At 47.9% G+C, this 18,244-nt stretch overlaps 1 protein-coding gene across 1 annotated transcript; it reads left to right on the forward strand.

Annotated features, from left to right (window-relative positions):
• The first annotated feature begins 443 nt into the window (after window positions 1–443).
• Eif3d (eukaryotic translation initiation factor 3, subunit D) lies at window positions 444–17,006 on the forward strand. Its single transcript, XM_013024904.1, has 15 exons — window positions 444–567; window positions 3,152–3,284; window positions 5,104–5,149; window positions 6,161–6,297; window positions 7,096–7,181; window positions 7,717–7,789; window positions 10,151–10,263; window positions 10,942–11,074; window positions 11,745–11,892; window positions 12,472–12,602; window positions 13,336–13,421; window positions 13,537–13,666; window positions 15,835–15,977; window positions 16,143–16,426; window positions 16,860–17,006. Exons 2-15 carry the CDS (start codon window positions 3,162–3,164, stop codon window positions 16,871–16,873), a joined length of 1,647 nt encoding a protein of 548 aa, XP_012880358.1. The 5' UTR covers window positions 444–567; window positions 3,152–3,161; the 3' UTR covers window positions 16,874–17,006.
• The last annotated feature ends 1,238 nt before the right edge of the window (window positions 17,007–18,244 follow it).

The raw sequence follows: 18,244 nt of genomic DNA on the forward strand, positions 1-18,244 counted from the left end.
GCTCTACCCGCTCTGAACCTCTACAGCCACCTCCCCGGTGGCCTCCCCGGCTTAAACACAAAACCCAAACCAGGAAGGACGACAGACGCTACCGAAGCAGCTCGGCCTCCCGGGCCGGAGCGCCCAGCCCGGAAGCGCCGTGCGGGAGCCGCGGGGCACTGTGGGAGAAGGCGGGCCCAGCCGGCCGTAAAGCATTGTGGGACTCAGCGGGGCTGGCAGCAGCTCCCCGCCTCCGGCTTCCCTCGCACCCCGCACGGCCACGTTTCCATTCCAAACGTTTAAGGGGCGTCCCCGGACTCGACCTGACGTAACAGCTCCCTCCGCTTCACGGCGCCTCAGAAACCAATGAGAACGCACGGCGACGGAGTTCCGGGTGCAGCCTCGCTTTACGGCTCGACGTCCTTCCGGCGGTAGGAGGGACGCAGTTTACGACAGTGCCGGCCGTGTTTACGGCGCCGTGGTGGGCGCGCGCGTTTCCTCTTTTCCCGGTTCCTCCCTGTGGGCCCGGCCGTGCTGTCTCCGGCCCCGATAATCTGTCGCCATCCGGGCCGGCCGAGGCCATCGCAGGTGAGCGACGCGTTTCGTGGTGTCTCGCAGGCCTCCGGAGCCAGCTCGGGCTAGGCCTGGCTTTCGGGGACCTCCCGGAAGGGAGCCCCCTCACGTCCTCCACCGTCGCTGGCCCTCCGCTGGGCGGGGCCCCAGACCCGGCACCCCGAGGCCCAGGACCCAGGATTCGGCCCTGGGGGGCGGCGGGGAGGGGGTAAATAACTCCAGCCTGTGCTTCGTGGGCTGGGCAGACTTGCTTCTGTCACTTAGCCCAGCTGAGCCGCGGGTGGTTTCAGCAGTGGCCGTGGATTCCCTAGTTTCTGAGTGGAGCGTTGGAGAGGGGTGGGGAGGGCCAGCTGGGCGGTGCTGTACCCCTGAAAAGTTCACTCCAAAAGTCTTCCCTGTTCGCTGAAACGGGTGGTCAAGGTTGGAGTAGAGCCCTTCTGAAACATCCCAACCCCCAGCCCAGGAATTGATGGCCTGGCATCTCTTAGGGGCCGTCGTGATCCACACAGGACCCCTGGGACTGCCCAGCTGATACCCCTGTGCCCAGTCCCTCTGACCAGGACTGCTGTCAGCGTCGCTTTAGTGAAAATGCTGCTTTCCTCTTCGCTCCGATCTGCTCTTGTAGTTTTACCTGTGCAAAAAAAAAAAAAAAGCCAGAGCACTTCCACCTCCTGGCTCTCTTGCAAGTCCAGCCTGGGTCCCATTTCCAAATCTGGAGCTCTGGAAACTGGATCTTTTTTTAAAACCGTCTTTTGAGACATCATTGTTGGGTTAGACATAATCTAAAACTCCAGCTTCTCTCCAAATCCTCTCCCCCCCTCCCCGCAGGTGCGTAACTATTATGTAGTGGAAAGAAAGCCAGGCTTAGACAGGTCGTCCTGAAAATGAAGTCTTTGAAATGATGAATAGATGTGACTGACGTTTACATTTTTCTCTTAAAATGGAAATGTAGGAGAGTTAGTGGTGTAAATGTGGCCAGAGTTATGCATGAACAATGTAGCAAGTCAGTAAATATTGAAGTTGAGAGCCACACTGCGGCCCTCTGTTCTCTTCCTACAGTTTAGCGTAAGTTTACATTTGGAGGATAGAGCGTCTAGTTTTACTGTGTTGTTTAACTGTAAAAAGCCTCCATCTCCTTTTCATGGAGCATTGACAGCTTAAGCCCACTATACTTCTGCTCTTTGATTTCTCTTGTCTGTGTAATTACTTTGCCAGGGAGTTGCCATGGTTGATAAATGCATTAGTCTTTTGAGTTTGGCTTGGCTGGAGACAGGGTTTCACTGTGAGCATAGACCTTCAACCCCCCTCCAAGGCATTCATCACTACCCCTGGCCAAACGCTTGGGGTTTTTTGGGTTTCGTTCTTTTCCCATTGGCAGGGTTTGAATTCAGAGCCTTGTTCTTGCAGTCTTTGCTGCTTTACCACATAAGCTGCACCTCCATCCTGGCTTTTGCTGTTTATTTTGGAGACAGAATGTTGTAGACATTTCTGCCTGGGCTTGCTTTGAACTGTGATCCTTCAGGTCTCAGTCTCCTGAGTAGCCAGGTCTCAGCTCCTGATTATAGGTGTGAGATACCAATCCCTCCTGGCTATGAATGGGTTTTTTTTTTTATAGGAAGTATTGGATAAATGCCTGCTACAGAACTTCTGGTCTTTACTCTCTGAGATAAGCCACAGCATTACACAGAGTAGACTCTAGAACCACACTGCCTGTATTCATGTTTCTCTTCACATAGCATCGCAACAATGCTTTGGACAAATTTCTCACCTGAAGTGGGGACAATACTGGCCCCTACTTCACAGTGTTGTTGGAAGGGTTTAATGAACTAGTACATGCTAAGCCTGAGAACAGTACTTGGCAATTGTAAATCTGTTAACATTTGACATATGGCTACTTTTGGCCTATGGTTTATAGTGGCCTCTTGGCCTCCTGGCAGGTTTTATGCTTGCTTATGTCCTCTTGATCTATACACAGGATATGCACTGATGACAGGAAATTAAGAGAAAAGGAAAATGAAGTTTTAGAGTCTACTTAAAGATCCTTTTTTTTTTAAGCACTTTGCCTAAATGTGTTTTTGTAAGTTTGAATGATGGTCATTTTATAAAGAAAGTATTTTCAAGTGTGATAAGCACAGTAATCCTGTTATAAAAACTGTTACCTACTTTGCAGACTTAAGAGACTGGGAATTAGGGAAGTCTGGTGTTCTTTAGTTTGGTGATGTTTCTGAGAACAGAATCTTGAGATGTTAGGATGTTTTGTCAGATATGGGAGACACCACTCAGGTGAAGAAGCATCATTATCTTCTATGATACTAGGGAAAAAAATTCCAGATCGAGGTGTGACACTCCATCAAGTATCAAGTAGAGCTATCAGTGAGAAGGAGGGTGCCCTAAAGTTAATGCAGTATGGTAACAACTCAGGTCTGTGAGCAGTTTTTGGAGTTTTAAATATTTGCAGCATTGTAAGTAGTGTGACAGTTAAGGGTACTGTTTTGTTTAGCATTTGATGAGTGTTAGCTTTAATATATTTGCTTACTCTTTATGGGAAGGTGTTTTATAGTGAGGGCTTCATACATCTCAAGAATATTTGTTTTTGAAGGTTTTAGAAGATGGCGAAGTTCATGACACCTGTGATCCAGGATAACCCCTCAGGCTGGGGTCCCTGCGCGGTTCCTGAGCAGTTTCGGGATATGCCCTACCAGCCCTTCAGCAAAGGAGACCGGCTAGGAAAGGTACTTGCTTGTCAGCAAGAGTCTGGCTGTCTCTGGAATCTGCAGGTCTCCAGGAGACACTGTGTGAATTTTAGTCTCAAAAGTGTGACCTCCAATCCTAGGGCTGGGAATGTGAAGTCCTGGGTTCAATTCCTCAGCACCACATAAACAGAAAAGGCCAGAAGTGGTACTGTGGCTCAAGTGGTAGAGTACTAGCCTTGAGCAGAAGAAGCTCAGGGACAGTACCCATACCCTGAGTTCAAGCCCCAAGGATGGGGGGAAAAAAGTGAGCCTGTAAAAGTATTCCCTGTTGGTCCAAATGGATCAAAGACCTCGAGGTAAAAGCAGAGACCCTGAAAATATTACAGGAAGGGATAGGGGATATGCTAGGGCTCCTCGGTACCAGGTCCAAATTGCCTAAAGATCCAGAAACAACAAATCAAAGAAAGTCTGGATAAATGGGATTACGTTGAAGCTTCTGCATGGCAAAGGACATAGCTAGCAAGATATATAGAAAGCCTACGATTGGGAGATCTTCACTAGCTGGACAACAGACAAGGATCTCATACCAAAAATATACTTAGAGCTCGAAAAATTAACACACACACACACTCAATAACAAATCCCCAGAGAAACAGCCACCCCATTAAAGAGAATTTCCTGGAGAAGATAAGAATGGCCAATAGACACATGAAGAAATGCTCAGCATCACTGGCCATAAATGAAATGCGAATCAAAACCACTGTTGGTGGAACACTGGGTGGAACACCAACAGTATAGTAGTGTTCAACCTCTGGAAGGCAGTGTGGAGGTTCCTCAAAAGACTGAGAATAGAACTCCCCTATGATCCAGTAATCCCACTCCTGGACATATATCCAGATGGCCTCAAACTAGGCCACACTAAAGCTACCAGCACAACAACTATGTTTGCAGCATTATTTACCATAGCTAAGATATGGAACCAACTCCAATGCCCCTCAGATGAATGGATCAAGAAAATGTAGGAAATTTACATAATGGAATTTTATGCGTCTATCAGAATGACATCACCCCTTTCATAAGGAAATGGAAAGACTTAGAAAAAAATCATATTAAGTGAAGTAAGCCAGACCCAAAGAAACATAGGCTGTATGGTTTCCCTCATTTGCAATGATTAATATAGGCCTAAGTTAGACCTGATAAGAATCAAAATAGCTCGAGAGCTATGAACATAGGACCATACAACATGATGCTAATTGAAATGAACTCCAAGACATGGAAACAATTGGTGTTTTTCTTTTTTTTTTTTTTTTAGTTGTCAACCTTGATGTTGCCAATGTACTATATCTAATTCTTCTTACTTCATTTTTGTTTTTCCATGGTTTATCCCTGGCAATCTCTGTCTTTCATTCTGGTACCCTCCATCTTGCAAGCATTTATCTGATTGGGGGAAGGGAGGGGAAATAACAAAATGCTGAAAGAATTACAAAAGATGACCCATTGCAACAATGATACTCACAGGATACTCTGTCAGAAATGAACTTTACAACTTCATGGAGTGGGGGAAGGAAGGGATAGTGGGAGAACAACAATGGAGTGGATAATAATGTTCAATGAGAGATGTACCTTACTCGTGTAAATGTAACCCCTCTGTACAGCATTTTTACAATAAAATTAAATTTAAAAAAATATTCTGTGTTGGGGTTGCAGCTAAGTCAGAGCATGACCTCTGGAAGTTGTCCCAGAATGACACTGCAACCTTCCATCGTTTTCCACACAGTCCCCCCTCACTTGCTGCCATTTCTGGGTCTACAGAAACTAGCCTAGTTGATCAGTGCATTCTCTTTATTGCTCTTAACAGGTTGCAGACTGGACAGGTGCCACATACCAAGATAAGAGGTACACAAGTAAGTAGTCAGTGGGGCTGCCCAAATCAGGGTCTGGAGAATTATCATTAGTTTGAATACCAGGAAGGAAAGAAATGCTAGTAATAACTGATAGTTTGGCCAGGCCTGATGGCATGTGCCTATAATCCCTTGGGAGACCAAGGCATGTATAATAGGAGTTCCAGACAAAGATGGCTACATAGGAAAATCCTGTCTTGGACAGATGTGTCTTGATCCGTGAACACTAACAAAATTTTAAAATAGCCTCATGAGAGTTTTCCCCCCTTCTTTGGCCCCCCTTTAAGAAATCTTTTAAGCCAGGTACTGGTTGGTAGCTCATTCCTGTAATCCAAGCTACTCAGGAGGTTGAGATCTGAGGATTGAGGTTCAAAGATGCCTTATTCTGAAAAGTTTATGAAACTCTTATCTCCAGTTAATGAAAAGCTAGAAGTGAAGCTGTGTCTCAAATGGTAGAGCACTAGCCTAAGGCAAAAGACATCAGGGACAGTGCCCAGGCTCTGAATTCAAGTCCCAGGACCAGCACCAAAAAAGCCTGTTAAACACATTGCCACTTTGCATTTTACTATTTGGGACATTCTGAATCTGGAGCCAATCAATGAATTGCAGGCTTAAAAGTCCTGGTAAAGTAAAGAGGTTTATCTTGGTGACAATTGAAGCACTTAGAAGTACTGGCTGGAATTGCAAAATAAGATACCAGTTCTGATCAGCAAGTGAGTTTATCTTGGCCCATGAGACATGTCTTCCTTGGGAACCAGATGAGGCAGTAGTGGTATGCATGCCCCCTGCCTGCTTCCCCAGTTTCAGTAAATCTCAGCTCAGATGCTGAGATGGTACGGCTGGCAGAGAGTGAAGTGGGCTAGCTGCAGTTCCTCACATTCCTTGGGAAATTCTTCTCAAACTTGAATGTGCCTGGGGATCATGTTTAACATTGGCCCAGTTGAGTAGGTCTGGGCTGAGACAGGAACTTGTAGACAGTTGCCGGATGATTGTCACTGTCACCTTGGCCTCCAGATAAGTACTCCTCTCAGTTTGGTGGTGGAAGTCAGTATGCTTATTTCCATGAGGAGGATGAAACTAGCTTCCAGCTGGTGGATACAGCACGCATGCAGAAGACAGCCTACCAGCGGAACCGGATGAGGTTTGCACAGGTAGGCAGAAGCCAGCAATCTGACCAGCTTGGGACTGCTAGGGGTCACCAGCTGCCAGAGTATTTCTTCTGAGTGCTAATTAGAAAGTATGGCACAGTTTGGTGGAAACCAAGTGACAGTCCAGTGACAAATTGTAGCACATTGAAATTGAGTAGTTTTTGTTTTTTTACAGACTGCCACCAGTGACTTCAGTGTTTTCAATGAAAGGAAACTTGCTAAATATATTACAGTTTCCTATCAGCATTGACCATGATCTATCTGGGGACCTGTCTTTCACATTTTCGCTTTGGTTTTATATTTCAACCCTTGAATAGAATATGTGTTTGACCTTACCGTTTTATTAATGTTCAACTCTATAGCCTACACAGAGTTTGGTGTCCTTCTCACCTCTCCCTCCTTTTGTCCTGGGGCTTGAACTCAGGTCTGGACACTGTCTCTGATTTCCCAGTCACTTGGAAATATACTTCTGTGCTAGGAAGGGATACTTGCACTGGGTAGAAAAGTACATTGCACCCACTGACTCACTTAATTGCTACATGCAGACTTTATTAAGTAGATGATCTAGTTTGTCTGCGTCTTTGGGGCAAAAATAGAACTCAGATACGACCCATAAACCCACTTGAGTGGAACTGCATTGTGGGAATGTGAGTTCCAGGCAATTCCAGCTCTACCGTGCTTACCCCACAACTGCTGGTACTGTAAAGGCACAGTACAGTGTGAAATGGTTTTATACCCTAAACTTTTAAAGATCTCCCATTAATAGCCTATTAACAGCTTTCGTGTCTTCCTGATTTATAGCGGAACCTCCGCAGAGACAAAGATCGGCGGAACATGTTGCAATTCAATCTTCAGACATTGCCTAAGAGTGCCAAGCAGAAAGAGAGGTGAGGTTCCACATGCACACACGCCAGCCCTTCCAGAACAGAGTCCTTCCCAAACTGGCCATTCCCAGATAGCACAGGGCCCAAGCAGCCGGATAGCTTCTTCCCCCTTACTGCATAAAAAAAGCAATTTCCAACAGCCAGCTGCCACCTTGAAGCCTGTTCTCCAGTGTCAGTTCATAGCAGGTAGCATGTGCAGGAAGTGGCTTGTGGTGGACTTGCATGCTGAGGGGAGTGAAGCCCGCGAGATGAATGACTCAGCTTGCCGTGGCTTCGTCCTGCATCCTCAGCATCCTGATCTGTGGAGAACCTCAGCCATCACACCCCTGGCCGAGGCCTCCACAGGTGGCCACAAGGCTGAGTGCTATATTTGGTCAGTGTTGGGGGACAGTGTGCCTCTGCTCGCGTCCCCAGTTAATGCCCATTTGGTCTTCCTTTCTGGAAGCCCTGTTTTCCGTAGTCCAAAGAAGAGCAGCTTCTGTCTTCTGAAGCTCTGATTTGGGGCTTTGCACCAAGATCACAGTATTTGTCTTTTCAGAGAACGCATTCGACTGCAGAAAAAGTTCCAGAAGCAATTTGGAGTGAGGCAAAAATGGGACCAAAAATCACAGGTAATGTATGCATACCAAAATTCTGAATCATGCTTTAACATTCACCTCCTATTATACCCAGCCCTCAGCCGCTACTGGTCTACTTTGTCTCCTAATCTGAACATTTCACATTGGTGGAATTATGTGACCTGTGATCTAGTGTCATGGGACTGGTTTTTTCTTTCTTTCTTTTTTTGCCAGTCCTGAGACTTGAACTCAGGGCCTGGGCTGTGCCCTGAGCCTCTCTGTGGTCAAGGCTAACCTTCTACCACTTGAGCAATAGTGCCATTTCCAGCTTTTTCTGAGTAGTTTATTGGAGATAAGAGTTTCATTAACTTTCCTGCCCAGGCTGGCTTCAAACCATGATCCTGAGATCCTGAGATGGTTTTTGTTTTTGTGCCCATCCTGGAGCTTGAAGTCAGGGCCTGGGTGCTGTTCTTGACCTTTTTTGCTCAAGGCTAGCACTCTACCACTTGAGCCACAGGTTTACTTCCAGATTAGACACAAGAATCTCAGAGGCTTTTTTGCTTCTGGGTCTGGCTTTAAATTGTAATCCTCTGCTCTCAACTTTGAGTAGCCAAGATTACAGGTATGAGCCATCAGCACCCAGCTCATATGATCTTCCTTGATATTCAGAGAATTGATCCCAAGATCTCCTAAGAATACCAAAATTTACAAGTGCTTAACTTGTCTTATGTATGATTATGTAGTTTATGTAGAACCTGCACTTCCTTTCCACACATTTCTTAAATCTTCTCTTGATTTAACCAAATGCTTAGAACCATAATCTTTCCAATTTTGAAACAGACTGCTAGTTAAGCACCATGATCCAAAGTAAGAAGCTGAGCTTCCTGTCAGCACTTAGCATCAAGTTTGGAGCTTTTTAGGGTAGAGATTTTTGAGTAGGGATGCTCAACCTATGATGTCTAATACAATGTAATATTAATATTAACAGGATTGGGGGAGGGCGGGGGAGTTGTGGGGTTTGAGTTCAGGTCCTGAGTGCTGTCCCTGAGCTCTTTTACTCAAAGCTAGCATTCTGCCACATTGAGCCACAGCTCCACTTCTGGTTAATTGGAGATAAGAGGACTTTTCTACCTGAGCTAACTTGAACTGCAATCCTCAGAGCCCAACCTCTTGAGTACCTAGGATTATAGGCATGAGCCACCAGCACATGGGACCTGAGTACTATCCCTCAGCTTTTTTGCTCAAGGTTGGCACTCTACCACTTATGCCATACCTCCACTTCCAGCTTTTTTTTATTGGTTAATTGGAAGTAAGAGTCTCTTGGGTTTGTCTGCTTGTATTGGCTTTTAACTATGATCCTCAGTTTTCAGTTTCTTGAATAGCTCTAATTATAGGTTTGAGCCACTGGCACCAAATTCTTTACCCAAGCTGGTCTTGAGTACTTGGGCTCAAAGGATCCTCCTTTCTCAGCTTCCCCAGTAGTTAGAGATACAGGCACTCCTGGTACCCTGAAATATTTTCAGTCTACACTTAATTGAATCTTCAGGTGTAGGACCTGTAACTATGAGCCTACAGAGGGCCATCTGTACTTTATTCCTTTTTTAGAACCAAATAATAACCTTGTAAAGATACACCATGTTTTGTCTAGCCATTAACCAGTTAGTGGGCAATGTGGTTATTTCCACTTTGGGGGTGTTTGGAATAATGCTGCCATGTTTGTGTGGATGCTGAGAATAGTAGATACATATAAGCACAAATGAAGTTAGAGTTGTAGAAATTACACTTTGCTGGATGTGATATTTGCTATGTCAAAATAGTTGTCAGAGATGGACCTGGTGGCTCACATTTGTAATCCTAGATATTCAGGAAGCTGAGATCTGAGGATCTCAGTTCAAAGCCAGCCCAAACAGGAAAGTCCATGAAACTTATACCTCCAATTAACCACCACAAAACCAGAAGTGGAGCTGTGGCTCACAGTGGTAAAACGCTAGTCTTGAACAAAAGAGCCCAGGGACAGTACCCAAGCCCGGAGTTTAAGCCCTATGACTGACCAGAAAAAAAGAAAAAATAGTTGTCAGGGGTACTAGCTAAGGCAGGAGGACTGTGAGCTCAGAGCCAGCCTGGACTACATAGTGAGATTCTATCTCAAAGTGTGTGGAGGTGGGGGACATAGTTAATACTTTGAAAACATTATCAAGGAATTGCCCCATGTTCCCTGGGTGACATCATTACCCATGGTTGAATTCCTATTTCCCAAGGTCCTTCTAGATTATCAGCTCCTAGGAGCCAAGGTTCTGTCTTCTAAAACAGCCAGCACCATAGTTATCAAAGAAAATCCTCACATAATACTAACTTGTTTTTTACTTGGATTTGCATGGACTGTAATTTTTCTCCTCCAATGGTTTTCCACTGTAGAAACCCCGAGACTCCTCAGTTGAGGTCCGTAGTGACTGGGAGGTGAAAGAGGAAATGGATTTTCCTCAGCTGATGAAAATGCGCTACTTGGAAGTTTCTGAGCCGCAGGATATGTGAGTAGCTCCTTTCACCGCTTTCCTTAAGTCCAGGGATTCCACACAGGCCTTGAAACCACTTACTCAGAAAACACAGATAAGATCACAGAAAATTTCGAGCAGTCAAAAAACAGCATGAAAAGCAGAAGTTTTCTAGTACTAAACTTCAGATTGCTTACAATTTCCTGGCCTCCTTTGCAAAGGAGAAATAAAATTAAGTTATCCAGCTCTTTGCAGAGAGAGAAAAGGAACAAAGCTGAAAGAAAAGCTGAAAAATGTCTTTCAGTTCCTGCCTCCTGACAGAAATGCAGTGAGATGGCCTTATTAAAGCTCTTTGGGCAAGACTATGGCAGTCAGGAGCCTGGGTCTGACAGCGCTAAGAGCCTCTTGCCTCAAAGGGCAGAGGAATGGAGCCACTTCAGCGGGGCCTCAGAGCACCACTTCAACAATCTGCCCACCTGGATACCCCTGCAACTGAACACTAGTTACTAGTTATCCTGACTTAAAGTGGAGGGATTGGGCTGGGTGTGGTGTGTGCACTGTGTTCTGCAAGAACAGAGCTGAGCCAGCTCTCTGGGCTCCCTGAGGGTTCTGCTCCTGTTCCAGTGAGAGGCTCCAGTGCCTTATGTGTTAAATGGCTTGAAAGGAAAGGGGCTCGTGTTCCTGTTTATTTGTATCTCTTGCCTGTTCTTGCAGTGAGTGTTGTGGGGCTTTGGAATACTATGACAAAGCCTTCGACCGCGTCACCACAAGGAGCGAGAAGCCCCTGCGGAGCATCAAGCGCATCTTCCACACCGTCACCACCACCGACGACCCTGTCATCCGGAAGGTTTGTGGCCTGCTTCTGCAGCCCAGCCCTTATAGAGCAGGGGATTGTGTGGGCAGCCCTTAGTACTCTGGGGGATTGGTTCCAGAAAATACCCCTGTGGATACCAGAATCTGGGTGTTGAAGTCCCTTATATAAAATAGCCCAGAGTTTGCATTGTAACCCAAGCACTGACTGTACACTTTAGTCATCTCTAGAAGACCGTAATACCTCAGACACTCTTGTATGGCAGTGTACATTCAGTACAGATATTTTTTCTTCTCTGAGGATTTAGTTGAATCCTTTATGCAGAGTGCACAAGTCCACAGGGATCACTGCACACGTGTGGGCCTCCAATGCGATCCTTCTGTGCCACACTTAAGTGTTGGGTTAGTGAACAGGCACTGCGCTGGGTAACCCTAGAGTGCTGGTGTTAAGCAGAGCAGACCTAGATCCCAGCTCTGCGGTGCTGACTGGCTTCATCGCTCCAGGGCTTTAGTTTTCTCATCCATAAGAGGACAAATGTATTTACTGCCTGCCTTTGAAGTGAGTAGACAGGTGTCACGAAGCTTCTGGAGGAACCTAGTATGTGTTCTGTGTGGGTGACAGCCAGCACGGTGACATCACAGTTCCCACCCCATGAAGGGTTGCTGCACCTCAGCGTCCTCAGCGCTTTCTGTCGTTTTCCTTGCAGCTGGCCAAAACCCAGGGCAATGTGTTCGCCACTGATGCCATCCTGGCCACGCTGATGAGCTGCACCCGCTCTGTGTATTCTTGGGACATCGTCGTCCAGAGAGTCGGGTCCAAGCTCTTCTTTGACAAGAGGGACAACTCTGATTTTGGTGAGAAGGCTTGTCTGGGGAACAGCTCTGGGACCTTGGGACTTGTGTGGGCTCAGAAGGAGTCCCTACTCCTTGGGAATGGGTAGAAAATGGTCTGCTTTCCTCTGGGGCATTAGCAGTGTGTCCACAGTCCTTCCTGCCTCCTGCAGCTCCGGCCTTCTGAGCCCTCACAGCAGCCGCTCCTGGCCATGAATGTGCTCGCTTGACCTGCCCTTTCCCTCCCGCTCTCACATGTGCAGAATTCCTTCCATGGGTTCCTTTCAGTCCCTGCATGCGCACACCATAGATGTATCTGGGTCACACTCAAAAAAAATGACAGCTTCAAAACAAAGCAGTAGAATCCTGTCCTGAGCCTGAAGCCACTCCTGTAAGGGCCACACATTCTCTCGAGGGATCCACAAAGATGGAAAGGGGACAGCTTTTTCCTAGTGAGTGGATTAGTTATCGTCATCCGAAGGCACCTGCTCTCCCCTGTGAGCCCCACATGTGGAAACCACGCTAGGAGAAGGCAGCTCCCACCAACTGTGCCCACTGGCATGATTCTGGATCATGTGGGTGAACGACTGCCGTTTTCTGTAGACCTCCTGACCGTGAGTGAGACAGCCAACGAGCCCCCTCAAGATGAAGGTAATTCCTTCAACTCGCCCCGCAACCTGGCCATGGAGGCCACCTACATCAACCACAACTTCTCCCAGCAGTGCTTGAGAATGGTGAGTGCGTGGCTGCATGTGAGCATTGACAGTGCTTGCCACAAGGCTCTGGGCTTGGGTTCACTGGGGCTGGCACAGCCCGCCTGTAGCAGAGGTCAGGAGCTGGCTCAGCGGTCAGACTGCCTGGCGTTGAACTGCAGGTCCACCGAGGAGGTGTGTGGTCGCATGCCTCTTTCCTTCCTGAAATAGTACAGGGTTTGTTTTGGGTACCTGTCTTGGGGCTTGGAACTTAGGCTGGAGACACTGCCCCTGAGCTTTTTTACTCAAGACTGATGCTCTACCACTTAAGCCACAGTTCCAATTCTGGATTTTTTTGGTGCTGAAAATAAGTGTCAGACTTTCCAGCCTGGGCTGGCTTCAAACTGAAAGCTTCAGATCTAAGCCTCCTGAGTAGGATTACTGGCTTACCAAGTTGCTGTTTTGACAGATTGTTAAGATTCCCTCAGTTGCTTAGCAAGTGCCTTATTGTGTATAGCTACATCTCTGTATGTCCTAGGAATGGATTTTCACCATTCTGTAGAATGGATATTACATGCATAACTGTGTCAGGGACAGGCATAGTTGCTAATGCATTGTTTGGGTCTCTTGGAGGTTTGCAGGCAGGAGAGGGAGAAGAACATGAAGCCCAGCGAGCTCAGAGCATTGAAGGGCTGCAAGGAGCAGTGCTGGGTCTGGCTGATTGGGTTAGGAATAAGAATGAGCACCATCTCATGACAGCTTTGCCATTTTGCAGGGGAAGGAAAGATACAACTTCCCCAACCCAAATCCGTTTGTGGAGGACGACATGGATAAGAATGAGATTGCCTCTGTTGCCTACCGGTATGTCTGTCTGCCTTCTGTGGGGGTGTGGCAGAAGAAGCCAGAGCTTCTGCTGGGAGGGAGAATCCCCTGAAGTGAGGGTCTCTGTGACCAGCGAGTTTCTCCTTTGCTGTAGTTACCGCAGGTGGAAACTTGGAGACGACATTGACCTCATTGTCCGCTGTGAGCACGATGGCGTCATGACTGGGGCAAATGGGGAAGTATCCTTCATCAACATCAAGACTCTGAACGAGTGGGACTCCAGGGTGAGGCACCGCTCTGCACTTAGCTACCTCGGGGAGTCCTGGGCCTTTGTTCCTCTGCCTAACCGTCGGTGACTGGGAGCAGAGCACCCCTAAGTTGAGAGCTGTTCCCCTTGTTTTGCATATAGGCAGCCGAATTCCCCTTCCTTGGCGCTTTCTTCCTCTCCATTCCTTCCTAGCCTTTTTCTGCCTTCCGCCTGCAATTTGTCTGGTTTTGACCTCTTCATTATCTGTTGCCCATTCTGAATAATGGCCTCTGTCTTTGTGACTTCTTTATTATTTCCTACTGAACTACAGGATCTGAACTACAGATGTAACTCAGAATCAACTCTTAAATGCCTTAAAAGCAATAGGTGCCGGGCGCTGGTGGCTCACGCCTGTAATCCTAGCTACTCAGGAGACTGAGATCTGAGGATCGAGGTTCAAAGCTAGCCTGGGTAGGAAAGATTGTGAGACTCCTATCTCCAATAAACCACCAGAAAACTGGAAGTGGCGCTGTAGCTTAAGTGGTAGAGCTCTCGCCTTGAGCTGAAGGGCTGAGAGACAGTGCCCAGGCCCAGAGTTCAAGCCCCACGACCAACTTAAAAAAGAAAAAGCAAAAGCAACAGGCTTCCTCTGCTTCTCCTTCCATACTCCCTCCTGCCAGTGCTCATGGCTGTGGAGCTCTGGTTCTTCCTCCAGCTACACTGGCCAGTGTCCCTGGTTAGAGAGGGCAGCAGTGCTCAGTTGCCATTATACAGAGCAAAGGATCCTGGTATCCCCTGTGAGGATCCGTCCCCACGCAGCTCTGCCCTAAGGAGTTCATGCAGCTTTGCATAACCGTAACAGAAATCTCCATTTGGCTGTGGAGCATGGCTTAAATGGAAGGCCCTAACTTCAATCCCTGATACTCATCACCACTTTAAACCTCTCAGCTCTGAAGGGCAGAAGTCTAGTATGTGGCTTGGTTCTGTGTCAAGGGTGTCACAAGGCCGAGATCCAAGAGATCTCATCTGTGCACTCTGGAAGAAAGTGTACTTGGGCTCGTTGCAGTGGTTGACAGAGGTCCTGTCCTTGCCCTTGTAATTGACAGCACTGTAGCTTACTACTGTCCCTTGTGCTTGTTGGGACATCTTTCTCCACTCCATTTCCCTTTGTCTCTGCCATTTTTTTTGGGGGGGGGGTCCGGTTGTGGGGCCTGAACTCTGGGCCTGGGCGCTGTCCCTCAGCTCTTCAGCTCAAGGTTAGCGCTCTACCACTTGAGCCACAGCGCCACTTCCGGCTTTCTTCTTTTTTTGCTTATGTGGTGCTGAGGAATCGAACCCAGGGCCTCGAGCATGCAAGGCAAGCGCTCTACCACTGAGCCACCTTCCCAGCCCTGTCTCTGCCAATTTTGCTGTTACTTATTTTCATTTTGGTATCATGATTTGAACTCAGGGCCTAAGTACTCAGGTTTCTTGCTCACAGTGGGTGCTCTACCACTTGAACCACACTTCCACTTCCTAAACTGTGTGGTGTGTGTTTGTGTGTGTACACACACATGTATGCATGCATGCATGTGTATACCAGCACTAGGGCTTAATCTCAGGTTCTGCTTACTGTCCCTTAGCTTTTTCTGTTGAAGGCTGGCACTCTACCACTTGAGTCACACCTCTACTTCCAGCATTTTTCTGGGTAATTGGAGATTAGAATCTCTTGGACTTTTCGTACCAGAGCTGACTTTATCTTCGTTGCTCAGCCTCCTGAATAGGATTACCACCAGTATTCAGTTCCTAAACTCTTCATAAAAAGAACTCCAGTATTTTGCAGTGAAACAGGACAGTCTTGGAGCTCTCCTTCCCACATCTGTAAATGACATAGATGGAGATGTCTGGGGAAGTGGCAGGCTCTGAGACTGGCCTGGCCTGTCCTTCCCTCTGTCTATCAGACCAAGACCACCATCTCCCATCTGTAGTCTACCAGTGGTCTCCACTTAGCCAAGTGTGCATGACATGTGTGAAGCCCTTTCTACCTAACGTGAACTTTCCTCTGCTGTTCATGTGGCAGGCACTGTGCCCATCTGTCTTGTCCCTACTCTTAGAGGAAAGGAATTGCTCTCTCCTGAGTGCCCTGCTGGGCACAGGGAGAGGCCATCCTGTCTCCAGAGGCACTTTGCAGGCCTTGGCACTCATAACCGGCTTTCCCTCCTACAGCACTGCAATGGTGTGGACTGGCGGCAGAAGCTGGACTCCCAGCGCGGGGCTGTCATTGCCACTGAGCTGAAGAACAACAGCTATAAGCTGGCCCGGTGGACCTGCTGTGCTCTGCTGGCTGGATCCGAGTACCTCAAGCTGGGGTGAGAGCCTTGGCCAGGAGCTGGGGGGCTGGCTAGGGAGGCAGGGTAGGAAGAAGTCTGGGGATAACAGCAGAGATGTCAGATGTCACCACATAGCCGCCATGCACCCCTAAGTGGTGCCATCTCTGTGGCCCTGCTCCAGCACTGACCTCCCCTCCCTCTCAGTTACGTGTCTCGGTACCATGTGAAGGACTCCTCGCGTCACGTCATTCTGGGCACCCAGCAGTTCAAGCCCAATGAGTTTGCCAGCCAGATCAACCTGAGCGTGGAGAACGCCTGGGGCATCCTGCGCTGTGTCATCGACATCTGCATGAAGCTGGAGGAGGGCAAGTACCTCATCCTCAAGGACCCCAACAAGCAGGTCATCCGTGTCTACAGCCTGCCCGATGGCACCTTCAGCTCAGATGAAGACGACGAGGAGGAAGAAGAGGAAGAAGAGGAAGAGGAAGGTGTGTGACTTCCTTCCCTTCCCCCCTCCTCCCCCCCAGTCTAGCATGAGCTGGGGGCTGGCAGGGGAGCTTTATCCTGACAAAATTTGATGAGGTGTTCTTTGGGACTTAAGTCTGGAGTAGCATTCACTCAGCTCCTGGAGCCTCCTCCAGAGCTTTAGATCTCAGAAGAATGGGAAAGAGAACAGCCTGTAGAGACTGCCCAAAAATTCCCTGTGGGAGCGGGGTTCTAGAGGAAGGAAGGTCAACCTGACAACTGAAGTCTTACCAGCTGGTGGTTTTACCGTCGGAGGGATCGGCTGGGTGAGCACCCAGAGGCGCATCTGCTGAGTAGAGACATAGATTGAGAACCCCTGCAGGTCAGACCCGGGAAGGAAAGGGACATCTGATCATCCAGCATGGCTTATTTCTCTCCCTATTTTGTGTCTTTCAGAGGAAGAAACTTAGAGGAGACGGTGAGCAAGCTGGAGGTCATAATGCTACCAAGCCTAGCGGGCCTTGGCCTCATCAAATGTCTGCCTGGCTCCTGTCCTCTGGCATGTGGCAGATGGAATAAAATTAAGTCTGTTTAGTCTCTTCATCACGTACCTCCTTTCAGTCATGATTTACAGCTCCATCTTGGCTCAGCAGCTTGCATCTGGAGTTTCCAGGCTGGGCCCCTCGTGTTCTTGAGCATTGTTAGATTTGCAGTCCTATTCAAGTTTCATTTCTGAAACCCCCTGTAATGATTCTATTGTGGGTAGTGTCAAGTTGTTTTTTGTTGTGTGTGGCTTTGTTGTTTTTTTTCCAGTCCTGGGGCTTGAACACAGCCTGGGCACTGTCTTTGAGCTTCTTTTGCTCAAAACTAGCATTCTACCCCTTGAGCCACAGCACCATTTCCGGCTTTTTTTGTTTATGTGGTACTGAGGAATCAAACCCAGGGCTCCATGCATGCTAGGCAAGCGCTCTACCACGAAGCCATATTCCCAACCCAATAGTGTCAAGTTTGAAGTAACTTACAGAGGTCCCCACAAGGAATCCTCTTGCACAAGCACAAAGGTGCCCCAAGACCTGGCTGTTTCCTGGGGGGCTGTTCACTATGAGAAACACAGGCACAAGTCTCAGAAAATCAGCTACTCAGAAGATGGATTTTTTTTTTTTTTAGGTCCGGTTGTGGGACCTGAACTCGGCCTGGGAGCTGTCCCTCAGCTCTTCAGCTCAAGGATAGTGCTCTACCACTTGAGCCACAGCGCCACTTCCGGCTTTTTTCTTTTTGCTTATGTGGTGCTAAGGAATCAAACTCAGGGCCTCCGGCATGCAAGGCAAGCGCTCTACCACTGAGCCACCTTCCGAGCCCCTCAGAAGATGGATTTTGCAGATGAGGTTCAAAGCCAGCCAAGGCAGAAAAGCCCATGAAACACTATCTCCAATTGAACCGCAAAATGACAGTCTTGTGGTTCAAGTGGGAGGGTGCCAGCCAAGTAAGAGCTTGAGGAACTGAGTTTAAGGCCTGGTGCTGGCATAGAAATGAAATAGGAAAGGCAGGTGCAAACCCAGGAGGCTGAGATCTAAGGATCTCCAATTAACCACGAGAAAACCAGAAGTGTAACTAGCTCAAAATGGTAGGTACAAACCTAGAGCAAAGAGCACAGGAGCAGTGCCCAGGCCCTGAATTCAAGCCCCATGATTGGGGGGGGGGGGGATGTAGAAGGCTGATTGTGGTTATCTAATCCCAATTAGGACCAGAAGGTTGTGGTTTAAAACCAACTCAGGCAAAAAGTGTTGGGGCATAGTTCACATGGTGGAGAACCTACCTAGCAAATGCAAGGCTCTGAATTC

Source organism: Dipodomys ordii, unplaced genomic scaffold (genome assembly GCF_000151885.1).
Source record: "Dipodomys ordii isolate 6190 unplaced genomic scaffold, Dord_2.0 Scaffold79, whole genome shotgun sequence".
NCBI classification, from domain to species: Eukaryota; Metazoa; Chordata; class Mammalia; order Rodentia; family Heteromyidae; genus Dipodomys; species Dipodomys ordii.

Excerpts from the sequence above, each read along its gene's own strand:
- Eif3d (XM_013024904.1), top strand. The coding sequence starts at position 3,162 with ATGGCGAAGTTCATGACACCTGTGATCCAGGATAACCCCTCAGGCTGG. Across the intron at positions 7,790-10,150 it reads AATGGGACCAAAAATCACAG|AAACCCCGAGACTCCTCAGT; the intron begins GTAATGTATGCA and ends TTTCCACTGTAG. Across the intron at positions 11,075-11,744 it reads ACGACCCTGTCATCCGGAAG|CTGGCCAAAACCCAGGGCAA; the intron begins GTTTGTGGCCTG and ends TTTTCCTTGCAG.